General features: G+C 46.4%; 1 protein-coding gene and 1 pseudogene across 1 annotated transcript; both read left to right on the top strand.

Moving 5' to 3' along the window:
* The first annotated feature begins 4,069 nt into the window (after positions 1-4,069).
* LOC101725929 (cytochrome P450 4B1) lies at positions 4,070-23,547 on the top strand. Its single transcript, XM_004872972.4, has 12 exons — positions 4,070-4,292; positions 14,944-15,085; positions 15,285-15,329; positions 16,534-16,661; positions 17,495-17,619; positions 17,863-18,014; positions 18,155-18,261; positions 19,018-19,208; positions 21,534-21,667; positions 22,488-22,552; positions 22,650-22,732; positions 23,139-23,547. The coding sequence occupies exons 1-12, from the start codon at positions 4,113-4,115 to the stop codon at positions 23,320-23,322; spliced, it is 1,536 nt and encodes a 511-aa protein (XP_004873029.1). The 5' UTR covers positions 4,070-4,112; the 3' UTR covers positions 23,323-23,547.
* On the top strand, positions 13,074-14,937 carry LOC147827315 (eukaryotic translation initiation factor 2 subunit 2-like; annotated as a pseudogene).
* Positions 23,548-24,980: the final 1,433 nt, after the last annotated feature.

The raw sequence follows: 24,980 nt of genomic DNA, 5'->3' as shown, positions 1-24,980 counted from the left end.
TCAAAGCATGATATTCTGCAGACCTTAGCTACTCTCCTGGCTCTGGTTATAGACCAGCCTCTTTTACCTCCCCCTGCGCTTCCCTTTATCTCAGCACTATAAATGAATGCTCTGCAGTTGCCTGGTGGTCTTTTTCTCCCATCAGGAAGAAGAGTCTCACCAAGCCCCAGCTTTGTTTCTCTTTGTTCTCTTGAATTTCTTTGTTTTTTCTTAATCCCCCACCATCTTTTCTCACTCCGTGGATCCTTCAGCCACGTAGGCTATGGCAGGTCCCAGTGGGAAGTGATTAGGTCATTGAGGGCACTGCTTTTAAAAGGAAGGAATTGGTGTAGTTCTCCTGAGACCCTGCTTAATTCTTGTGACAGTTGTTATAAAGCAGCGAGCCTGGCTCCTGAATCTGTCTCAGGCTTCTTATCTGGCCAGGTAATCTCTACCTGTGGCAGGTGCTCCAGTCAGTGTAATGCCAACCACTATGAGGTCTTCACCACAGCCAAGCCAATGACAGTGCTATGCCCACGAACTTCTCAAGCTATGAGCTAAATAAACCTCTTTTATCTACAAACTGTCCAGCTTCAGCAATAGAAAATGGGCAAATACATGGATATTCACTTTCTGTCTATATAGTTCTCAGTTCTATTCCTTTGGTATTGAGTACATTCTTTTTTTTTTTCAGTACTGTGGATTGAACTCAGGACCTTGCACTTGTGAGGTAGGCACAGTGCCACTGAGCTAAATCCCTAGCTTTGAGTACATTCTTGATCAGCTCTTCTCACACCAATAGTTTAGAAGATTATATTCTTCCAGGTTCAGATCCAACATTAAAGAGAGTCTCTTTCCAGATAGCTTGATTTAAGACCAGAAACTGAGCTTCATTAGGTCTGATTGGCTGATTATTTTTTTACATCCTGTAAATACTAAATTACTGGGGGAAGGTGAATACAGACTATCTTAATCACACTACCAAGGCTGGCCAGAAGTGGGTAGCTAGCAGGATCAAGACTTGAAAGTTTTCTGCTGCCCAACCTGTGACTTTGGTCACATGCTGACCTGGATTTTACCCTGGAAGCATGGATACCAAATTCTAGTCAGGGAATGGACAATAGGGTGTGACAAGTAGGCAGTATTATGTGACAAGTATTGAGTGCTCTCTTACATAAATTGAGTGCTCTTTTTGTGAGGGTGAGATGAAGCCTGCTGCAGTTTGCAAGCAGTAAATTCATGGTACTGTACTAGGTGAAAGGGAGAATCAGGAAATGGATGCTGGGGAGTCATTCAGCCAATGTCCACTCTACCCTCTTAACCTGTGGTCTAGCCTTTTTCACTTCCAGGTGAAGCCCACAGGATTCTGGCGATGACCCACAGCTCCCTTATGAAGTTGAAATTCCCTCAGAGTCTCTTCTAAATACTCCCTCGTCACACTGCCAGGCTGGGACCATGCTGATACATGAATTCGCTGTGAAGTAGGAAAGTCAGTGAAGTTAGCTCATCATGTTCCCTTATTCTCTGAGTTCAGTGACTTTCATTTTAAATGGGACACAATGTGTTGATCCAATAAAGTGAATCACAAATGTGGGATTTCAGGACCAATGGAGAAGACATGTTTGGAGTTCTTTTCATTGTACCCATTTCTTGATTTCTCTTCCTGTGGGGAGGACTGAGTATGGTGTCTCCCTAACATGCAAGAGGTTTGGACCCCCCTTCCAGAAGGCACGAAGAGGCTGTTTTGACACCTTGTCATCTCTGAGTCAATACTTGCCATCTTAGTTCTGAGATCTGACTTCCAATTCCACCTGTCTTCTGGTTTTTCTCCCTGCCATCTCCCTGCCATACTCAGTCTGCTTTTCTCTCCTTGCTGGGAGGCTACTTTCCACAGACTGACTCTCTTAGCCTCTTTTCTCATCTCATTTCTGGGTTTGACTGATGGAAGACACCAATTGGAATTTGGAAGGTGGGAGAGGGAAAGGTTTGGGGCATTTTTTCTCTATTCCTTCCTTGTTCCAGCATCACTTCTCAGCGATAGCTGTGTCCCTATACATACACTTGCACCACTCTCTGAGAACATTTTTCCTCCCCTTGATCCTTCCACCTGGGAGTGCTGATGGACTTCCTGCTGGATACCACATCTTAACTTGTTGGATATCTGAACTCTGCCTCCCCTTCTGAAAGGAGTCCTGCATCCATGTCTCTACATCTGAAACACCTGTTGTGAAGCCCATGTCTTGCTGGGGCCCTGACTGATACAACCCAACACTGGAGGAAGAAATAGCAGACACTCTCCTGGGAAGGCAGGCACCTAGCCAAGCTAGTTCTTCAGCAGAACCCGGGCCTGAGGCATTGGGAGTGGCTACTGCTTTGCTGTGCAACTTTAGCCTGTTCCTTACCTCTCTCTGGGCTTAAGTGGCTTCATCTATCCAAGAAAGATTGAATTTTATGATCTTGTATCATGATCCTGAAGGAAGTACATATTCTATGTTCCTAAGTGTCAAATTTGTACTATGGTTTAGGGGTACAGTTGGCCTTTTTCTGACTCAGAGCCTCCTTTATGGGGCTGGAATAGTGTCTGTAAAGGTATTTCACAAAAAAGGACTCAGAGCATCATGAGCTTGGAAAAAGTTCAAGTTTCTCCCAAGGGTCCACACTGAAGGGGAGAGTTGAAGTATCTCATAAGAAGCACAAGCTAGCTGAGCCTTGGTTTCAATATCTGGGAAATAGGTGTAAAGAGTGATCTCCTCGACACCTCAAAGAACTAGGACTGGAAGTCCCATTTGACCCCACTATTCCACTGCTGGGGATCTTCCCCAAAGAATTAAAGGAATCATACCACAGTGATATATGTGCACCCATGTTCATAGCAGCACAGTTTGTGATAGCTAAAACTTGGAAACAGCCCAAATGCCCATCAACTGGAGACTGGATAAAGAAAATGTGGTTGTTTTTTTTTTTATAAAATGGAGTACTACTCAGCCATAAAAATGAGAAATTAGAGATATTTATAGCTAAATGGATGCACATTAAGGTGATACTCTTAAGTGAAATAAATAGGACACACATGTATAAATACCGAATAGTTTCTCTGGTATGAGAAACTGAAAGTGTAAAAAAGGACTAAAATGTATAATAGGTAATGTGAAATAGGAAGAAAAGGGGCAAAGGGGAAGGAAGTGGGAGGGGTAGAGGAAAGGAAAGAAGGGAATGGAATTGATATGAGAAAATGGAAAAATAGGAACAAAATCTTTGTAAATAGAGAGGAATGGAGGGGTTGAAGGAAGGGCTGGGCAAGGGTGAAAAATAAGAACCAAGAGAGATTATGTAAAGGTGCAAATTTCCAACGATGAATGTCATTATACTGTATACCTAAAATGTACCAATTATTAGAATGAATAATCGATAATGTAAAATAGGAAGAAAAGGTCCAAAGGGGTAGGGGTAGTGGGAGGGGCAGGGGAAAGGAAAAAGGGGAAAGGAAAAATGATGAGAAATGGAAAAAATGGAAATAAAGTCTTTGTAAATAGGGAAGGGTGGAGGGGGTGAAGGGAGGGCTAGGAATGGGGAAAAAATAAGAACCAAGATGCATCATGTAAAGGTACAAGTTCCCAAGGAGAAATGTAATTGTATTGTGTACCTAAAATGTACCAATAAAAGAATTCAAAGTCAAAAAAAAAAAATAAAAAAGAGTGATCTCCTCATTGTACCTGCACTCTGAGAGGCAAAGTCCATGGGTTCAATTTTCAAAAACTAAAAAGAAAAACTCCTTGAAACATACAAGGTGTGTGTAGGAAAAGGCAGGTGTTATGCCAATGATTATCCCAGGAATTGCTGTCTATTTGCTCCTCCAAGGAACCAAAGTGAGATGCTATCTCTGGTTTCTTTGAAGCACTGTACCAGACTTCTCTTCAGGCAAGTTGTGGGAGAAGTTTGCTTGGCTCCCTCCTCAGTTGTTTATTACTTTTGAGATTGTTGTCTCCTCCCTACGGCGCTCAGCCCAGCCTGGCCTGCTGCTGGCTGTAGGGTGTGGCTGGGGGTGGGAACTGGCAGGGTGCCTAGGTCTAGAGTATAAGGGAATCTCAGGGTAGTTGGAGCCTTGTCAGAGCTCAGGCACTGCAACGCTAGTCATGGTGCTCAATTTCCTCTCCCTGAGCCTCTCCCGCCTGATCCTGTGGGCTTCTGGAGTGACCTTGGTCATAGGTGCCCTCAAGGTTCTTTGCCTGCTGCTACGGAGGCACAAGTTGGCCAGAGCCATGGACAACTTCCCAGGGCCCCCCACCCATTGGCTGTTTGGGCATGCCCTCGAGGTACGTGGGGAATGGTGGAGAAAGGAATTGGCTTTTCCTTCAGAGAATCAGGCCTAATCCTCTGGGGTCTGTGGAGGGATACCATCAGCTTGGGTAGTGGCCCATATCCCTGGAACCATGATTCCTATCAGCTTTCTCTCTGGGACTGCTTCCTCACTCCTGCCTTTGAAGCTGGTGTCAGAAGCAGTGAGCACAGCAAAGTTGGTGCCCAAACAGGTCAGATTCCTTCCCATCATTCTGAGGCCCAAAGTTCAGAGAAGTTTGGACCAAAGGCTCAGTGACCACACAGGGGAAAACCCAAAGCCCTGATAGTCCTATAGGACTAGGGAATTACATTTAGTGTCATAAGCATCCTCTTTCCTCTCTGTGGTATAAACATTTCCATTTCTCAGGTGGAAAATGAAAGTGAAGGCAGAGATAAATACTGCCACACAGATCTCCCAGAGTGTCTGAGACGCTGGTATCCCCGAAGGGGGAGGTTTTCTTTGCCATACTTCTGGGTGGCTCAGGAGCCATGACATTTTCCTGGGTTCAGATCCTTGCTTGTCTTCCTGTTACTACAACTTGGTAGGGACCATTTTAACACCCACCCTCAGGAATGTCTCCTGTCATGGGGACCTAGGTCAGTAGTCTCTGACTTAGGGCAAGGAACTGGAGCCAACTGGGAGAAATAAATTCCTGGGCCTCCAGTGCCTGGAAGTTCTAAATTGTTAAGAATAGACTAGGCGCAAGGACCTGAGTTTGATCCCCAGTACCAAAAAAAAAAAAAAAAAAAAAAAAGAATAGACCAGGAGCCTGAGTTAAAAAAAACCTCCCCATGTGTTTTAATCTGAGCCCAAGTTCGTGAACCCAGGTATAGATGCCAGCTACTAAGGCTCAGAGAGAGGCACAGTTCCTGCTCCTACTTCCTGAATCCACTTTTCCCATTCTCAATCTGGGGAATTGCCTCTCTTCTGTGGTTGACATGGGACATGGGACTGATCTGTAGTTTTATTCTTGGTCCAAGGGATAATCCTTTGGGGATAGTGTAGTAATGTATATGCACCCTGGGAATATTGAGGAAAAAACAAGTAAGTTGGAGAGAGAATCATACCCTGCCTGGACTCTCAAGGAGCTCACTGTCTGGAGGAGAAAACATACATTAGAGCCTTCCCTGTGCCCAGGCTGGGGAAGTGGCTCTCAGGATTCCATATTAGCTCCATTCTTTTCATCTCAACACTTATCAATCTTCTATACCAGTCTGTGACCTCTGGAGGATGGAGATCTGGTTTGATTCATTCCTGTGCCTTCAGGGTCCAGCACAAAGCTTGACACAGATCACACATGGCCAAAAGAGCCAATGAGGAGTGCTGGAGAATAAGGAGGGGTATCCACAGAGGAGAGAGAGTGACATAGAAGATATATGGAGAGGTCAGGAAGTTTGGGAGAGTCTTTGTTCAGTAGAGAAGGGGAGTCACAGGGAGGCTGAAAGGTGACCTTAATGAGTATGAGAAGCATTTGGGAGACTTTCAATCCCCTTCTTCTTTACCCCCTCCACTTCTACCTGCTTCAATCAGAGTTGGTTTTGTTCTCAGCCAGTGGGCTTCCCTAGGGCAGGGATCTTGATCTCCCCACAATTCCATGCTGGAGTAGACTGCCCTGTTTCCTACAGGGAAGCCTGCACCTTTACTTTGGAACTGTGTGGAGGGACTAAAACACAGCCTCACCTTGGCCTCTTGGCTTCAACACAACTATCTGAAATGCTTTGGCTTGGCAACAGTTAAGATGAGAAGGGTGGCTACTCTTAAGCACCAGAAAAGTTGCCTAGGGAACCATCACAAGTACAACATTACTGCATTCTTCCATGGCTTGGCACTTGTGCTTTTGGTTGGGTCCACACCTGAACCTGAGAAATGGGGAGGGAAGAATGTGGATTAGTGTTCTTAATGTAAATATGAGGAGGTTGGGGCTTAAAGGGTACAAAGGATTTACCTAAAGCCACATAATGATTCAGTAATTGAATCAAGGCTGTGCCCAGGTTGTGTGCATTTTAATTCAGGACATAATCAGGTCATAACAAGTGAGTACAGATTTGATTTGGATGCCCAGTGCAGATGGAAATCAGAAGGGAAGAAAGAGGATTGGTGGGTAAAGGTCTTCAGGGTGTGGAAGAGCTGTTCATCAGGATTAATTTCTCCCTTCTTGGTCTTTAATTAGCCTGGAAACCCTGGTAGCATCATCCTGTCATCCTACTCAACTTGCAGAGTGTGTCCCCTTGTGGCAAGGGCATGTCCTATTCTCATAGTGTTCTCATTCCATTCTGGGGCCAAAGAAGGACTGTGCACACACAGTGTCCTCATTTTTGACCTAAGGTTGGGGCAGGCACATTTGATTTCCTTCTGTCTCTGTATCTCTCCTCCCCCCACCCCCCGTTTGTATGTAGGGGAAGCACCATTTCCCAGCCCAAGAAAAGGTGATCCTCTGAGATCCCTGAGGCTTCATCCATGGCCTTACCCATTGCTGGAATAGTCTTTTTTGGTACCGGGGATCGAACTTGGGTCCTTGCACTTTCGAAGTAGGCGACGAAACCACTGAGCTAAATCCCCGGCCCTGGAATAGTCTTTTGATCTTGTGTTGGATAGTAAGGACTCTGGATAAATTTATTGAGCAAACATCAATAGGTCATTCTCTCTCTCTGTGCTTCCATTTCTTTATTGACAAAATGCAGATACAGTAATCATCTTTACCTTGCTGGTTTAGAGTTATAAGAATAATCAATAGGCAAGGTGCTGGACAGATAGGTGTCAAACACTAAACCATTGTGGAGAAATTCTTGATGCAAAACACCCTGAGACATTTGTTTGCTTTGTCGTTTTCTTTCCTCTCATACCAACCTAGTCTCTCAAATCCATCTAATCTTTGGTTTTTTGTTTTCCCAATTAACTAGCATTGTCTGATAAACAAGTCCATGTTTGGCCTTGTGCTGAAATCAGAGGTTGTAGAAACAAGGCAAACAGAGTGCCCTAGAGGAACTGTTTCTGAGAGAGAGATGGGTTAACACAGCACAGATTTACAAATTTTGGGGTCTAGAGAAGGGAGCCTTTAGCTTGGTAATCAGGCAAGGTCCAGGGAGGTGATATTTAGATGAGCCCCAACAGGTGGGGAAGCAACAGCTTGTGTAAGTGCAGGAGCAAAGACAGAAGAGGCTACCTGGGCACTGGCACAGAGGCTGGAAAGGGTACTATTTGTTTAAGACTTTAATTTGCCTTTGGAGCCATAGTTTATGCTTGAGTCAGTTACACAACACTTGTGGAATGATAAGAGGGAGGCCAGAATAAAGAGGATGAGGGTGGAGGTAGATTGGGAATTTCACATAGATCTTTGTGATCATGCCAAAGGCTTTGCTTTATTCTGAAGGCAATTATGAAAGGAACCTTTCAATGTCCGGGTGTGGGATGCTTGGGCACTCAATTTGTAGAGCTTCATGGTGGGAGATTCTTGGAAGCTGCTACATCTGGTTCTTTTAGTCTGTTTTGCTTATTTCAAAGTAAAAGTTATTTGGTGGGCCTGCAGCAGGAAGGAACAGCCTCCACAGGGGCCCTCCTCTGACAGGGCTATGAACCTTGGTGTAAACCACATCTTATATTGTTACTAGAGTGGAAATGAATGATGGTGCCATTCCTAGGGACAAGAAGAGGGCAGATTTGGTGGGCAAAGGTGATGTGTGTACACACATGTGTATGAACTTAAGTTTCAAAATGTTGGGTCTGAGGGGCCTGGATGATGTCACACATTGATGTCTCGGGTGGGAGTTTGATGATGCTTCTGCACCTTGGAAGGAAGATCAGGTGGGGTGAGCTATCTAGTGAGGGATCACTGGCAGGTAGGTTGCAAAGGAAGCCATAGGAGAAGATGAGGGCTCCAGGTAGAAGGTACAGGATGGGAAAAGGCCAAGAGCAGGACTTGGGGGAGCATCATCTTGGAGGATGAGGTGCTGAGAGGAGCATCAGGAGAAGGGGAGGTGATCCAGGAGAGAGCAAGAAAAGGAGGGTCCTTTTTGCACAGCATCTGGCAGTCCTCAGAGCTTAACAACAGGGGGCACTGGGTGCTTCAGCAGAAGTGGAGGCTGGAGGGTGAGGAACCCCTTTGAGAAATTTTCTTTCTTTTCTATTTTTTTGTTTTGTTTTTGGAGACAAGGTCTTTACATGTAGTTCAGGCTGGCCTTGAACTCACACCAGTCCTTGTGCCTCAGCTTCCCAAGTGCTAGGACAACAGGCACACACCACCATGCCTGGCTGAAAAATTAGGGTTTGTTTTTTGAACTGGGGATCAAACTTGGGACCTTGTGCTTGCGAGGCAGGCAGTAGCACCACTGAGCTAAATCCCAGGCCCAAGAATTTAGGTTTGTTTTTTTTTTGTATTAAATTCTTTTATTGGTACATTGTAGGTATACAACACAATTACATTTCTCATTGGGAATTGTACCTTTATATAACGCATCTTGGTTCTCATTTTTTCCCCATTCCTAGCCCTCCCTTCATGCCCTCCACCCTTCCCTATTTACAAAGACTTTATTTCCATTTTTTCCATTTCTCATCATTTTTTCCTTTCCCTTCTTTCCTTTCCCCTGCCCCTCCCACTACCGCTACCCCTTTGGACCTTTTATTCCTATTTTACATTATCGATTATTCATTCTAATAATTGGTACATTTTAGGTATACAATATAATGACAAAGAATTTAGGTTTTGAAGGGAGGAGGAAAATAGAGGGTGAGCTGAAATGGGAGGAAGCAGGACCAAGGGAAACACCCTTTCCCACCATCTGTGTCTTTTTTCCAGTTGGGAAAGACTTGGCATGTTTTCAATGTGGGTGGAAAGGATTCACCAAAGAGGGTGATACTGTGATTATGCAGGGGGATGGGTGATGGGAGGAAGGAGGACTACAAGGGGGTTGGACTTTGGATGGAACAAGAGGCTAGATGGAAAGGCTAGGTGCAGGTAAACTGGTTCTTCAGGTTTGGTGGTTGACTTTTAGGGCTCCTATTGATGGCTTCTTCTATTTTCTCTGAAAAAGGGCAAGACTCTGTGGGGAGTAAGAGTGGAGAGCACTGGGTTGACATGACAGTAGTTGTGAAAAGAGAAGTATTTCTGAGGAACAGATTGTGGCCAGTGCTACCAATCTTTCTAGAAGCTGCTTCTGCCAACCTTTGCTCAATGACACCACAAGGAGGTCTTCCCTGACCTACCTGACCTCCCTCTATAGTAGCAGTCCTGCCCTTTAGTCTGCTTTATTTTTCTTCCTAGTTATCATTACCTGAAATGGTATTATTGGTGTATTCGATTCTTGTTTGTTTCCTTTCTCCTCACTTCCTATTTATGTTTGCAGGATAGGCAGGTCTTGTTTACCACGGTTTCCCCAGGAATTAGCAATGCCTGGTGCAGAGACAGTGCTCAATGCCCACGTGCTGGGTGAGTGAATAAATCCTTTGTCAACTCAACTCATGGCAGGAAAATCATTCACCCAGGTTGAGGACCAATGACTATGTCTCTGTGGACTCAAGGCATTTCTTGGGCTCCTTGCCTCCATGTCCTCTTAGGTATTTAGATATTCTCCTGCTCTCTGGCTGCAAGTTGGTCACTCCAGGGGCTGCAGTTTACCATTGGATACTGAAGCCAGGAGAAGCAAGGGTTCCAGAACACAAGCCCTGGAATTCAAAGCCCTGGCGTGATGCCAATTGTGTGACTTTGAGGAAGGCCCGTTGTTATGGCTTGTATCTAGATGTTCCCCCAAAGCCTCATGTGATCCTAGGTGGGGCTTTTCAGAGGTGCATGGATATAGAGTGTGTGATGCTGGGATTAAGTGTGTGGTGCTGGCATCAAGGGTGTGTAATTACTAAATTAGTCCACTGAGTGGTTTAGCATAGTTCTGGGAGTAGATAATGGGAAGGCCCACCCTGGGTATGATTTCTACCTGTAGTCAAGACAGAATGTAAGGGACAGAAAGGGCTGCTGGGATTCCTTATACTTGCTGCTTGCTGCTTTTGCTGCTTCCTGCCTTCCATGCCATGAAGTGCTTTTTTCTTTTGTGATGCCCCTCTGCCATGCCACTCTGCCTTGGAGCCAGCCAACTATTAACTGAAACCTCTACAAACTGTGAGCTAAATAAACCTTTCCTTTTTTAAATTTAGGTGTCAAGTATTTTTCTCAGCAGTGAGAACGGTAACTAAGACACCAGTCATCACTTCTTAGCCAAAACATCGTGCCTAGAGAGTCACAGTGACCCGTATCAATCTCACTCAAAGTCTTTTAGTCCTTCTAGCTCCAGCTAGAGGTTCTTTCTGCAACTTGTGTATTCACATGTGTTCATACATACAGTTGTCTCTGAAAGGGAGAATGGAGGATGAAGCCACCTGTTTGTCACCAGACTGGGCTAGAGCCACTTCTCTGGTTCTTGAGGTGTTATGCCTTAGACCTCCTCTGTTCTGTCTCTGCTCAATACCATAGCTGAACTACTTATGGGCTTGTGTAACTTGAGTCTTAATTGTTACTTCAGAGATGTTGCTTCTTTTTGCTTTTGGCTGATTCTTCTTGGCAGGCCCTTTTAGCTCTTTAGTTTTATTTAAAATCATGACACTGACTTTAGCTCAAGCACATGCTGAACTCTGACGACCTTGTGTGTGGTAGAAGGGTACTCATAGTGAGAAGCTAACTGAGGCTAAGTCAGTCAAAGGCACCTCAGGATGACCATTCTGGAGGAGAACAGACCCAGGCAGATCCTGTAGGACTTTCCTGGATAGTGGGAACTTAAGTGACTCCGAAAGATCATGGGGAAGGGTCCAGGGAGGAGGCTTTCCATCCAGTGACATGTCAAGAAATTGGAGAGTTCAAAGTTGACTGTTTTGAAAAGCAGTAAGTTTCCTGTTGCTAGAACTGTCTCAACTTGGGAGGCAGTGATTTTCATATGGTAGAAGCACTGGGCCAGGCAACAGCTGGTGCCACGAATCTGAGATGAATGTGACTTGACTCCAGGGGCTCCAACATGTTGAGGAAGAAGAAATTCCTTGTCCTCTCCCCGCTGGAACCATTTGTTTTTCTAAATGCCTACTCCCATTTTGCAATCAAGTTTGTTTTTGTTCTAAGTAGCAATGACTTGGACACTGGCCAATTGAGCTTTAGGTCAACTGGCCAGCAGGAAGAACCTCAGGCATGATTGCTGTTCAGCCCTGACTGTTCTGGGATAGTTCCCTTTGGTCCTGGAGTTGTACTAATCCCACTTATAAAAAGAGCTCACGGTTTGACAGGGTAATATTGATACCTTTTTTCTGATTTTGTTTTTGGGGCAAATCTTAGCCTTCTGAGGAGCAGAGGAGGGGAGTGACATGTGCTTGATCTTTCAACTCTTCTTGTTATTTATTTCTGGCAGAATCAACAAAGAGTGCAAAAGAAAGGATGAGGGGGTGCAGCTGGAGAGCTGAGTTCAGTGAATTATCTTCATACCATGTGTATTTCCTGCTCTTTCCTTCTGGAGAAAAACAAGCTGGCTTAGATCTCCTAGTAAGTGTTCCAGCTTGGGGTATGTGAGGATAAGTCTGAGGCATCCTGTTATGTAGCCCAGAGGAGCTGACCTGCAGCCATATGACACCAAGAAGGAAGACATCATGGCCCTTTTGGAGGGGCTGGAGCTGCAGGAGTGTGGTCAATGAATGCTGGGAGCTATTCTCATTCTCCCTAGGTTTGTGGGGGCAGCAAGAGAGACATAGGAGAAAGTGGTACACATAGCAAAGCTAGACACAGAAAGGTCATGGCCACTTGGAATGATCCAAGGTCAGGCTTAATGTGAAGGCAGGGTCTCCATGATAGGGAGGCTGCAGAAGGGCACAGAATGGCTGATAAGGAGGGAAGTGGGACTCAGATGAGTGAGATGAGTCATAGGCTCTTTCTGACTTCCAGATCCTAGAGTCTAGCTTTTCTGTGACTTAAGCCATTGTCTGCCATGCCAAGTTAGGCTCCCTGGACCTGGGAGAGAAGGGGAGGAAGGGAATAACCATGTTTATCAGAAAGTTGGTAAGGAAAACTCAGGAGGCAGCTGGAAAATAGGAGAGACATAGGGACAGGGAACATTGCCAGGGATATCAGCTAAAATGGAGGCGGCGACATTGGAAGTTTCTCTTTACCAGTCAGTGGAGGTGATTTTTATCCCTGTGTGCTCTTTCTGACATTGTATGCTCAGTGTGCTGAAAAAATCTTACAACCACTTTGGGTTGAAGTCTGAATTTGGAGGGAGGAATCTATCTATCGGGAGGTTATACCAAACTGGGGACAGAGGACTCCCCAAGAAGGCACAATTAGTAGATGTGCTACCAGGTTTTGGATACTGGAGTCTCCTTTCAGAAGTGGTTTCTAGGTTCTTTCTGTCCTGAGTAAAGAATTGGTCAAGACAAGTGCAAATGTTAGCAAAGTTCTATTAAAGGTAAGAAAAGAAACAGGCTCTGTAGAGCGAGTTTGGGCCAAGTAAAAGTAAGAAAAGAAGTACACTCTCCAGCGTGAGGGTGGGACACCATGTAAGAGAAGGACACAGTGGAAGAGCCTAGTGTGGTGCTTGGAAGAGTACTGGCAGAGCAGCACTGAAGTTGGGGCCTGGGGCTGACCTGCCTCACTTCCCATCCATGCCAAGCCTACTCGAGATACAGCCATGTCCGGGGACGAGAGGATTTTTTTTTGGGTACTGGGGATTGAACTTTGGTCCTTGTGCTTGCATAGCAGGTGGCGAAACCACTGAGCTAAATCCCTGGCCCTGACAAGATGATTTTTGATCCTACTCTGAGCAAGAAGAAAAAGAAGAAGAAGAAGCCCTTTATGTTAGTTTAGCAAGGAGATGCTCACACAGATGAAACCCACCCTCAGAAACAAAAGAAGTGGAGCCAGAACCAACTGAAGACAAAGATGTGGAAGCTGATGAAGAGGACAGTAAGAAGAAAGATGCTTCTGATGATCTAGATGCCTTGAATTTCTTTAATCCAAAGAAAAAGAAGAAAAAACACAAAAAACATATTTGATATGGATGAAGCTGAAGAAGGTATAAAGGATCCTAAGATTGAAAGTGATATCCAAGAGCCAGCTGAACCAGAGGATGACCTTTATATTATGCTTGGCAATAAAAAGAAGAAAAAGAAGAATGTCAAGTTCCAAGATAAGGATGAAATACTAGAAAAAGAAGAAGCTTTAGAAGATGAAGATGGCAAAAAGATGATGGTATCTCATTCAGTATCCAGACAGGCCCTGCTTGGGTGGGCTGAGAGAGAGACTACACATATGAAGAGCTACTGAATCAGTGTTCAACATCATGAGGGAAAAGAATCCAGATATGGTTGCTGGAGAGAAAAGAAAATGTGTCACTAAACCTCCACAGGTCATCTGGGTAGGAGCAAAGAAAACTTCTTTTGTCAACTTTACAGGTATCTGTAAACTATTACATTGTCACCTCAAACATCTCCTTGAATTTTTATTGGCAGAATTGAGTAAAAGCAGTTCTATAGATGGTGCTAACCAACTTGTAATGAAAGGAAGATTCCAACAGAAACAGACAGAAAATGTCTTAAGAAGATATATCAAAGAATATGTCACTTGGCACACATGCCGATAACCGGACACAATTCTGCAGAAGGACACCCGGCTCTATTTCTTACAATGTGAAACTTGTCATTCTCTTTTTATTTATTTATTTTTATTTGTATATTAATTGGTACATTTTAAGAATACAATACATTTACATTTATCATTGGGTGTTTGTACCTGAAAACTTGTCATTCTCGATGTTCTATTGCCAGTATCAAAACGGGCTTCCAGGCTGACACAGGCAAGTGAGCACAGCTCTGGGCCAAAGCTAACTAATTTGCTAATCACCACTGATTTTGCAAAGCATGTTCTGAGGAATTGGCTGGACAGGTTAACTATCAGAGTGAATATATCATTATATTAAAAACAAGATAGAAATGCTGCCAAGCTCTTTGGTGAGTGTGGTTGGTTGATCCGAAATCCTTGCTGATGCTCAAGCTGTTGACATACTTATTGCCTACTTTAAAACTGTCAGAGAAACATGATGGGGTAAGGAGGTGCTTTTCAAAAATAGACGTCTGTAAAATGTAAGATAAAGTTATTATAACAGTGATTCTTTAAAAAGAAAAAAAGAGAAGGACACAGTGGCAAAAACTCAATGTGGACTGTCCTTTTTGTATCACCCACTTCTCAGGCTGATGTCAATCTAGGCCATTGGAACAAAGTCCTCATGAGAAGTTCTCAAGAGAAGTCCAAGTGCAGGGCTTTGGGAATTATTCTGCACTTGTGTCCTGGGATCTTGTTATGCCTCCTTTCTCAGCTAGTTTTAGCCATGCCCTTCTTTGCTGTCTCAGCTGGAGACCAAAGAAGGCCCAATCCCCAGAGCTCTTGGGTCTGGTGGTTTGAGGGCAGACAAGGATCCCTGGACATAAACCAGTGGATGTGGGGCTGGAGAGGTCACTGTGCCAGAGATGTTCAGGAGAGGGAGGTGCAGGTGGAAGGAGGGAGGGAGGCCCTAGAGCCTATCTAGGTGGCCCCGTCCTTTCCCTGCTGAGGGACCTGGGGCCTGGCTGGTGACACTGGGTTCCTGAGGGGTCCTGACCTTCTGTCATTTCAGATCCAGCAGACAGGAAGCCTGGACAAGGTGGTGTCCTGGGCCCAGCAGTTCCCCTATGCCTCCCCACTCTGGATGGGACCATTTCTTGGCTTCTTGAACATCTATGAGCCTGACTATGCCAAAGCTGTGTACAGCCGAGGGGGTGAGATATCTCCAGGAGAGGGTGGGGCTTCCTGAGGGCAAAGGGCTCAGGGCCTGATGTGGGGAGGAGGCCAGGGCTTGTGACCTAAGTCTGGGAAGAGGATGGTCAAGGGCACCACCCCATTCATCAACAATCAAATTCTGTAAACCGCCCTGTCCCTACATGTCTCCTTTTCGGCCCACTTCTCCTTCCCCTGTAGACCCTAAGGCCGCGGATGTGTATGACTTCTTTCTCCAGTGGATTGGTGAGTGAGCAACTTCCCTTCCTCTCCCCTCCCCTCCCCTTCCCTTTCTTTCCCTTCCCTTTCCATCTTGGTGCTGGTTCACCAGGATCCTCGCCTGCTCAGCCACACTCCATTGGTCCTAAGCTCCTGGCTGGCAGGGGAAGGGAAACATGGTATTGTACTTTTCTTATTGAGTCTGATGCTTTCGCTTCTTTCCAGACAGAGGCAGGGCTCTAGGGAATGTGTGGTTGTGAAGAATGCTTCCTGGAGGAGGTAGCCTTAGACTTGACCCTACAGGAGATTTCAAAAGGTGGTGCTGTCTAGGGCAAGGGCCTGAGGGAAGATGTGACAGTAGTGCAATGACTGAGGCTACAGCTGCCTGGGTGGCTGGAAGGCTGACTTCCACTGGGAGGTGAGGCTGGGCAGGGAAGAATGGCTGCCTTTGCTCGTCAGGATGAGGCCTATGGGTTGATGTATTCTTGAGCAAAAGTCAAATGCTTTTCCAAAGTCCTTCCTTTACTCATAATTCCTGGGAATCTTGAGCAGTTTCCTGATATCTGAGAAAGGTCAGGGAAAGAGGAAGAAAACAATCTCAAGGCTATTTACTCATAAAATAAACCAGGGAAGTCTTTTTGTGGACTTTAGGGATTCTTACCCTCTTTTTCACTACCAAAGGAATGATAAAAGAAAAGACAAAAGTATAAAAGGCTTAGGAAAATTTGAAGCAGTTTTGAAGAGAGGAATGCATTTCCATGGCAGGGTGTGTGTGTGCTAGGGAGGAGGATGGATTCTTGCCCAAGCACACAAAAGCCAGACTTGGCACATTGTTCCTTGAATCCTGAAGGTATGGCCACACTCAGCAATTTGAGAGTCAAGGCCCAGCTAGCTTCCCCTCTGCCTGATGTCCCCAGGGAGCCAAATATCCTTTGTCTCAGTCCAGTGTCACCCAACACAAGTTCCTGGAGCCCAAGCTTTGTGGTACAGCCCGAAGGGATGGAATGGAGTCATTCCGCCCTGAGGAAGAAGCTTGTTCAGCAGAGAATCACTGCCTGGGGTTCTGGCAGCCTAGGGGTGGAGGCACAGGGGCAATATTGGATCTTATGGTGGCCCAACCCTGGAGGCCTCCAGGCTCAGGGATGGGAGGTGCCCTGTGCTTAGTCCCAGTTGCTAGGAGGGAGCAGGACTGCCTGGACTCAGGAGCCTTCCCTCTCTCATCCCTTCCCAGGGAAAGGCCTGCTGGTTCTTGAGGGGACCAAGTGGTTCCAGCACCGCAAGCTTCTCACACCTGGCTTCCATTATGATGTGCTAAAGCCCTACATTGCTGTGTTCACGAGCTCTGCAAACAACATGCTGGTGAGCTCCCTGTGACAGGCTGCTGGAGCTGTAGGCTACTGGGCCAGCCCTCTGCTCCCTCGTGGGGAGGGCAGATGGCACAGGGAGGATCCCTGCAGCCCTGAGTCCTCAGTCTTCCTGTAAGTGCAGTGCCAAAGTCCTGCTCTGCTGCCCATTGCTGTATGCCCCTACTGGCTAGTGCTGGAGCTCCTAGTGTGTGGGAAGGCTTGGTCCTTGTTTCTACCAGGGCACCAGGCCCTCTGTCTTGCCAAAACAAAGCGTTCCCGGAAGACCCAATAAGGTACCCAGTATTGGAGATTTGAGGATTATCTGTATTTGAGAGTATCAAGAAAGCCCTTCACATCTAAAAAGTGTCTCTTTTTCATTCTCTGCCTACAACTGTGTGGCTACAACTCATCTCTAAGAGGTATGTAAGTCAGACTTAGAGTCTCAGGGCTGGAGAATTCCCAGAACTACCCAGGCTGGTCTTTTCCCTTGCAGAAAACTCCACCCCAGAATGACTGCAGGCCTGACTTACACACACACACACACACACACACACACACACACACACACACACACTGTGCTGGGGAACTCATCACCTCTCAGTCCTCCTGCTTGTTTATCTGGGCTGCCCTGACTAGGAGAAAGTGTCTGTGCTGTGGGAGATCTACCTGCTGATCCTGCTGCCTGAGTCTGATGCCCAGAGGCTGCCAAACCCCACATTCCAGCAGCAAGCAGGGCAGAGCAGAGACAGGGCTGGGTGTGGAGATGGGTTTGGTGGTGGAGGACAGGATGTGGGTCCTGAAGGGCAAGGTGGGGTGTCCACATTGCTTCCTATCTCTGGGATCCAGGACAAGTGGGAGAAAAAAGCTCAGGAGAATAAAAGCTTTGACATCTTCTGTGATGTGGGCCACATGGCACTGGACAGCCTCATGAAGTGCACCTTTGGCAAAGGAGACAGCGGCCTGTGCTACAGGTCAGGGGGTACCTCAGGGTGGACCATACTCCTTCCTCCCCAAAGCCAGCTCAGAGGGGAGAGCTGGCAGGGATCCTGGGCCGTGGTCGGAGAGGAGGCAGGGTCTTACCAGGCCTTGGTTGTGGTGGGGACACATCTGCTTTAGTGAGGGAGTTTAGGGAAAGAGAGGAAGCCCTGTGGTTGGAAGGACTGTGCCCCTGGGTCAGTGTTGGAACTGTCCTTCCCTCCACCCTTGCTGTACAGGGACAGCAGCTACTACCAGGCAGTGCATGACCTCACAGTGCTGATACAGCAGCGCATTGACTCCTTCCAGTACCACAACGACTTCATCTACTGGCTCACCCCACACGGCCGCCGCTTCCTGCGGGCCTGCCAGGAGGCTCATGACCATACAGGTGCACCTTCCTGGGGGGCCTACTGCTAGAAAGCCTGGTTCTTCCTCCTGGCCCCTCTGCATCCTGCCCATTTCAGGTCCTTTGCTCCCTTCTGGGCAGAGGATGGTTCCCAAGCAGTGACTCCTGTGCTCCTGACCTAGACCATGTCATCAGGAAGCGAAAGGCAGCCCTGCAAGACAAGAAGGAGCAGGAGAATATCCAGCACCAGAGACGCCTGGACTTCTTGGACATTCTCCTGGGTGCTCGGGTAAGACCCACTGTCCCTACCTGAGGGCTGCTCTCAGACGGGTCCTCAGACCATCCTGCTAGGACAGGGTATGTTGCCCAGCAGAAGGGGCTGTTAAGTAGTCCACCCTTTATCCAACAAATTTCTCTGCTTCTTGCCCCTTGACACACATCAATAAAGGTACAGAGGTTTAAAGTGTGTGTGGCTGGGCTGTGGCATTGGACACCTGGGAGACTGGGTCACATGGTGGTGGGCTGAAGACATTTCTAGACTTCTGAGATCCCCAAGTATCTTGACATTACAGCATCTTAGAATTGAGATTCCATTTATTCATTCTTTCATTTGGATCTTTCTTCCTGCACTCCATAAACTCACTGAGCACCTATGCTGAGTCGGTTCCTGTGTTAGGTTCTCCAGATAAAAAGACCTGGCCCTTGCCCACCAGGTCCTTACAGTCTACTGGAAGGGACAGTAGGTGGGTGGTGACAAGATGTCTTCCCCTGCTTGGTGCCATTCTGTGTGCCAAGTGAGCAGAGCTGACAGACGGGGCTGGGTAAGGTCACAGGTCATTTGGCCAGAGGGATCAGGGAGGGCATCATGGAGTAGGAGGCATCCAGGGTGGGCTTAGAAGAAGGATATGACCCTAGGGAAGGTTTTAATTCCCAGTCTGCAAAGCAGCTTTCACTCCCCCTTTCAGACCTGCTCTTGACAACTACCCTTCCAAGTTCTTGGCAATTACTCAAAGTCTTTGAGCCTTGCTGTTATGCCTCAATCCAGGATGAAAGCGACATCAAGCTGTCTGATGCAGACCTCCGGGCCGAAGTGGACACATTCATGTTCGAAGGTCATGACACCTCCACCAGTGCTATCTCCTGGTTTCTCTACTGCATGGCTCTGTACCCGGAGCACCAGCGGCGTTGCAGGGAGGAGGCCCATGAGATCCTGGGGGACCAGGTCTCCTTCCAGTGGTGAGTGAGGCTGAGGGGGAGCCTGACCCGTCCTGGTCAGCCCAGGAAGGGCCTGTGCCATCCTGGAAATAAGGTGAGGGTGCAGCAGTTGTCCTGCTCCCTCCCGTGCTTCAGCATTCTTGGGGGCTGAGTGACGGAGCCAGCCGTCACTAGACGAACAGTACCTGCGGAGAGGGGTGAGGATTAAGAAAAACAACACAAATTCGGGAGAAAAGAAAAGGAGAGGAGAGGGAGAGCCTTTTCCTTCCCACTTTATTGAGCCTCTTATATATCCTCTTTCATTACCCACAGCCTCCCTCCCTTCCTCCCCTCATGATCTCGTGACTAATTATTTTTACAGAGAAAAGGTCAAATATATCTTTACAATTCCAGGAATGTTACTTTCTTGTCCAGCAAACATTCAAATCTTCTCTATATTCGTTGTTTTCTTTACAAGTCAACATCCTTGTTTTTGTACCAGTTTCATATCCTGGCTCATTATGTTCTTATCTGGCTCAAGAATCTCAAAAAGCTCAGGGTTGTTTCAACCCTTCGCTCTCCACAGCTGAGTGCAGATATATCCTTTACCCCACTCCCCATAAAAGGAGCCTTTTCAGTGTCACGTAGAGAAAATTATCAGTTCCTCTGATAGAGAACAAGAATAACCTTCAGGGTTCTTGAACAGGGTAGGGAGGGCTAGGAGAGAAAGAGGAAGAAATGAGGGCTGAACAGAGAAAGGAGAGTCAGGAAAGGCAGGCCCTTGCCATCTGCCTTTGGCAGTACCCAGCCTCCAGATCTCACATCCGTCCCTCAAGTGAAGGAAGCAGACTGCTTCCCAAACTCCAGCACTTAAGAACCTGCAAATATTCCTCCGGTTTCTCAGCTCCAGACTGAAGTCCTGATCACGACCCAACACAATTCCAACCTGTCTGAGCCGGGAATCCTTATAGATGTCTCTCCTTTCACCTACACTACCTCCCTGTGCTCTCAGGTGTTTGTGTCCTGTCAGGCTCCTCCCTTCTGGGTCCTGCACTGCCTCCAGCATGGGTGTGAGGCACATAGCAGGGGTGCAGAAAACAGCTGTCACTGGAGAGATTTTAGATTCACTGCAAAGGGACCGACCTATAATTCCAGAATCTGACACTTAGAGGATGGAATCTCCATTACTCATTTTTATCGGTGAGATGTTGAAAAATTAGGCAAAGAGAGAACATTTACTATTAACATTTAATATTAATAATAAATTACATTTATTAATAAATTAAAACAGTTATTTTCCATTCTGTCTAGAACTTGAAGGAACTTTGAGGATGTTTATTTAATAAAATAGTACAATAAATGAAAAATCAGGACCAGGACATGAAAACTTGGAATTGTGGGTCTGAGCTTCCTCATGACAAAAGGAAAAAGAGAAAAAAATATATAAATTTATCATGATTCATCTATTGAACAGTTCACACATGTGTTAGTTGCTATTCTCTCATGTTGAGAAAAAATATCTGATACCCAAAATAAAAGAGGAAAGACTTTATTTAGCTCAGTTTGTAAAGGTTTCAGTCCATAATTGGCTGGCTCCATGGCAGAGTGGCACCTGCTAGAGGGGTGTCACAGAGGAGAAACAGTTCATGGTGCCCACGCAGTAGCAAAAGCAACAAGGGAATCTTAACAGTGTCTTTCTGGCCCCTTTTTCTTATCCTGACCATGGAGATTAGGGCAGTGCCAGACCAATCAGTAGACTGATTTAGTAATCACACACCCTTAATCCTAGCACCCTTAATCTTTGCATTGCACCATGAATCAAGCCCAGCATCACACACTCTAGATCCAGCCACCTCTGAAAAAGCATGAGTGGATGCTTTTGCCTCGACTATGAGTCATAGGCTATGACTGCATGAGGCTTTGGGGGGACATCTGGACACAAGCCAAAACAGTGCACACTGGTTGGTTCCTTTGATCAACATGTATCAGCTCCTGTCCTTTCCATTCCCTGCCTACATGGGGAGCTAAACAGAACCTCAGTAGTCCCTAATGGAGGCTTCTGTGTGGCACTGAGAGACAGAGAGGTGACCTTGACTTTGATAGCGGGGTGCACATACGTCTCCGGTCCTGTGCCTTCCCCTCTTAGCAGTGAAGGTGAGGGGAGGATGGAGGGATGTGGAGCCAGATCACTGGGTCTCAGCAGCCACCCTGTGTCCAGTCTTCCTTGGGCACTTGTAGCCTCTGACTCTTGGATGTATGCTGGTGCTGAGGGGGAAGGCAATATGGTGAATGTGATGTTGAGGCTGGGCCTCACCTTTTCGAGGATTCCATTGCTCACCATTCCCAACTGTCCTGTGTTGCTGGCAGGGATGATCTGGGCAAGATGACCTACCTGACCATGTGCATCAAGGAGAGCTTCCGCCTCTACCCACCTGTGCCTCAGGTGTACCGCCAGCTCAGCAAGCCTGTCAACTTTGTGGATGGCCGCTCTCTACCTGCAGGTGGGAGGGGGTGGGCTGAAGAGGGTGGAATCAAGGTCCTGTGGATGCTCCTTTGACACCTCTTGTGATGTTGTCCAAAACTTTGCACCAAGGGGGATGAGCTTAGGCTTTGTGTTCAGAGAGCCCTGTGTTCAAATCCTACCTCCACAATATATGAGTTAATTGCTCTGCCTCTAAAACTCCATTTCCTCTTCTATAGAATGGAAGTGAGAATGTACCTTTCAAGGGTTTTGTCAAAATTAAAGAGACACAGTTCAGCAAGGCTGTCCCATAGCACCACGCATATTCAGGTTGTGCCCTGGATAATTTCAGGGCATAAGTCACATAACTTGAAGTTAATGCAGAGCCATGTACAACACGTAAATCTGTATGTGATGGCTCCATAAAGAGTGTTTAGAACTATACCTAACATGTAGTAATCACTCAGTGAAATGGTAGCAACTACTCTTGATAGCATAATGTTATGAATAATAACTTCTTGAGAATTAGTAAATTGACAGCAGAAAGGTTGTAATATTTCCTACCTGTCCTACTTTATGGTGTGGTGTGTGTGGTTCATCCCTCCTTTTCGCTTCTTTTTCCATTCCATAAATGTCTGTGTCAAGTGCTGTGCTCAGTTCTGCGGCTATAGGAACTGGACAGGATGATTATCAAAATACTTTGAGGAGTTGACTGTGGTCAAGAGCTTGAGGTCACTGGCAATGGTTAGACAGGGGCTAGTGCCCTGGTTAGGGAGGCACTAGGGCATTCAGGTCCTATGTGGAGGTGAGACTGTCTGCTCTAGGGCTGCATGGTCACCAAGCCTCTTTTCTGTCTCCAGGAAGCCTGGTCTCTCTGCACATCTATGCCCTCCATAGGAACAGCGCAGTGTGGCCTGACCCTGAGGTACCTCATTTCTGGGCCAAGATCAGACATCAGGGGGTTACGGGAACTACCAAATGCCAGGACCTGGTGGGTATTTAAGCAAAGCCTGTCTTCATAGGTCTTTGATCCCCTGCGTTTTTCTCCTGATAATGCATCTGGACGCCATCCCTTTGCCTTCATGCCTTTCTCTGCTGGGCCCAGGTAGGGAAAGGCCCCAAATTCCCAGGCCTTCAGGATTGAGGAGGAAGGTGGGGGGAGATATCATGAGGGAGATATTATTCTGAGGTATTCTGTGATGTTGGGTTTGTGGTTTTCCTAAGTGCATGGAAAACTTCAGGGACATTCTTCTTGCTATTATATTCCTGCCCCTGGGAAGTGGATGGGTGGCAGTCATTCCAGGAGAGACCCCAAAGCAGAATCCTCATCATGCAGCTACTCAGTCCAGGCCCTCACAATGTTCTCAAGATCTCTTAAGCACAGGTCAATCAATCTATCAGCCAGTTATAGATCCAAAATGGTTACTGATTTTTGTTAGCCACTAAGAGCACTGAATTTCATCACTCTGGACACCTCACAGCCCAGTGCTTCTCTGTACTGCTCACTGCAGGAATTGCATCGGGCAGCAGTTTGCCATGAATGAGATAAAGGTGGTCACGGCTCTCTGTTTGCTCCGCTTTGAGTTCTCCATCGACCCCTTGAAGCTGCCCATCAAGATGCCCCAGGTGATTCTGCGCTCCAAGAATGGAATCCACCTCCACCTGAAGTCACTGGGCCCTGGGTCTGGGAAGTAGCTCTGCAGAGAACAAGGACCTAAGCAGCCCAGGCTCTCCTCCCTGCACACTACCCTTCTAGATGAATATGGAGTAGTTGTGGGTCCCTGCCTTCAGGAGCCTTATTGTTTGGGAGAGGAGTAGCCACTGGCATAGACAAGCTCCTGGAGGACAGTGCCACTCAAACATGAATGTCTATAAAATGTACTTGTTACACATATATTAAAGATCTCATTCATTCACTCAGTTGGTGAGGACCTACTCATCTCAAGAAACTTCATTTACCTCCTATAATTAGCAGTCTTTCTAAAATGTGGCAGAAGTGCACATTCCAGCCTTAGTGACGTAGTGAACACAGTCAAAGCTTTGCCGAGGGATTCATGGTCCTGACCAGTTAGTGTGTAAGTTGTAGGCTGTCTCAAGGGATTGCCCCTCTTGGAGAGGTGTTTTTTTCCATTAAATTTATTGGTACATTTTAGGTATACAATACAGTTACATTCATCATTGGGATCTTATGTCTTTACATAATGTATCTTGGTTCTTATTTTTCCCCCTTCCCCTGCCCTCCCTTCACCCCCTCCACCCTTCCCTATTTACAAAAACTTTGTTTCCATTTTTTCCTCTTCTCATAGTATTCCTTTTCCCTTCTTTCCTTTCCCCTACCCCTCTTACTTCCCCAACTCCTTTAGACCTTTTCTTCCCATTTCTCCTTATCTATTATACATTTTGATCCTTATTTACACTTTTAGTTTTTCATACCAGAGAAACTATTCAGTATTTACACATGTGTGTCCTATTTATTTCACTTAAGAGTATGGCCTCAATGTGCATCCATTTAGTTATAAGTGTCTCTAGTTTCTTGTCCTTTATGTCTGAGTAGTACTCCATTTTATAAAAAACCACATCTCCTTTACTGTTTGGAGAGGTGTTTTTATCTCTCCCTAATCTCTCTCTGTGTCTCTCTCTGTCTCTCTCTGTCTGTCTCTCTGTCTCTCTCTCTCTGTCTCTCTGTAATATAACTGAAATAAGGAAAAACAACATAAATCAAAACTGTCAAAAACAATGAATAATTCTAAAGCAAAGTCAAAGAATACAGAGGATGTTTTTTCTGCTGTCTCCTCTGGCCCTCTTGGGATGTGTCTCTGTGTCATTCCTGCATTCTCAGCACTAGGGTCACAGTCATATGATGTTCTTGGAATTCATTGTTAGACCAGGGAAGGTAGCAGAGTGAAATTAGAGGGGGAACTTCCAAGGTGAAAGAAATCCCCCCCCCTTGAATTAGGTGTTGAGTTGAGGGTGAGGTATGAAGGTACAAAGCACTTTTGGAGAAAACCTCAAGCATGGGGTCACATAATGACCCAGTGGTCTTTCACTGGCAGCTCCTGCAGCAGCTGCATGATGGCTGTGGGCACACACACTTCTAGGGATCAAGGTGTAAGGCCACTGGGAGGCTCCAGTCCAGGAATTAGGTAGCTATTGAGGAAGAGGACTGGAGACTAGAGTTGGGGGCAAGAGAGAGGAATTCTAGCTTCGGAATGTGGTGATGTTTCTATGGTGCCTTGAGTGTGTGCCATCTGGAGATATATTCTCCATGCCATTGGTTCTTTCACACTTGGAAGGTTACAGCCCTGGCCAACCTGACATAGGCCAACTGGTGACGATCCAAACCTCCTTGCCCA

This window comes from Heterocephalus glaber, unplaced genomic scaffold, assembly GCF_053883595.1.
Source record: "Heterocephalus glaber isolate CG9 unplaced genomic scaffold, H.glaber_assembly_v1.0 deba00001451, whole genome shotgun sequence".
Taxonomy (NCBI): Eukaryota; Metazoa; Chordata; class Mammalia; order Rodentia; family Bathyergidae; genus Heterocephalus; species Heterocephalus glaber.
The sequence above is the reverse complement of the archived record's forward strand: the minus strand, read 5'-3'. Positions and strand labels throughout refer to the sequence as shown.

What these genes read in the sequence shown, in the direction of transcription:
- LOC101725929 (XM_004872972.4), top strand. Translation starts at nt 4,113, where the DNA reads ATGGTGCTCAATTTCCTCTCCCTGAGCCTCTCCCGCCTGATCCTGTGG. An exon ending in CTTCTTTCTCCAGTGGATTG is followed by an intron (nt 15,330 to 16,533) that starts GTGAGTGAGCAA and finishes ATCCCTTCCCAG; the next exon opens with GGAAAGGCCTGCTGGTTCTT. An exon ending in GACCAGGTCTCCTTCCAGTG is followed by an intron (nt 19,209 to 21,533) that starts GTGAGTGAGGCT and finishes TGTTGCTGGCAG; the next exon opens with GGATGATCTGGGCAAGATGA.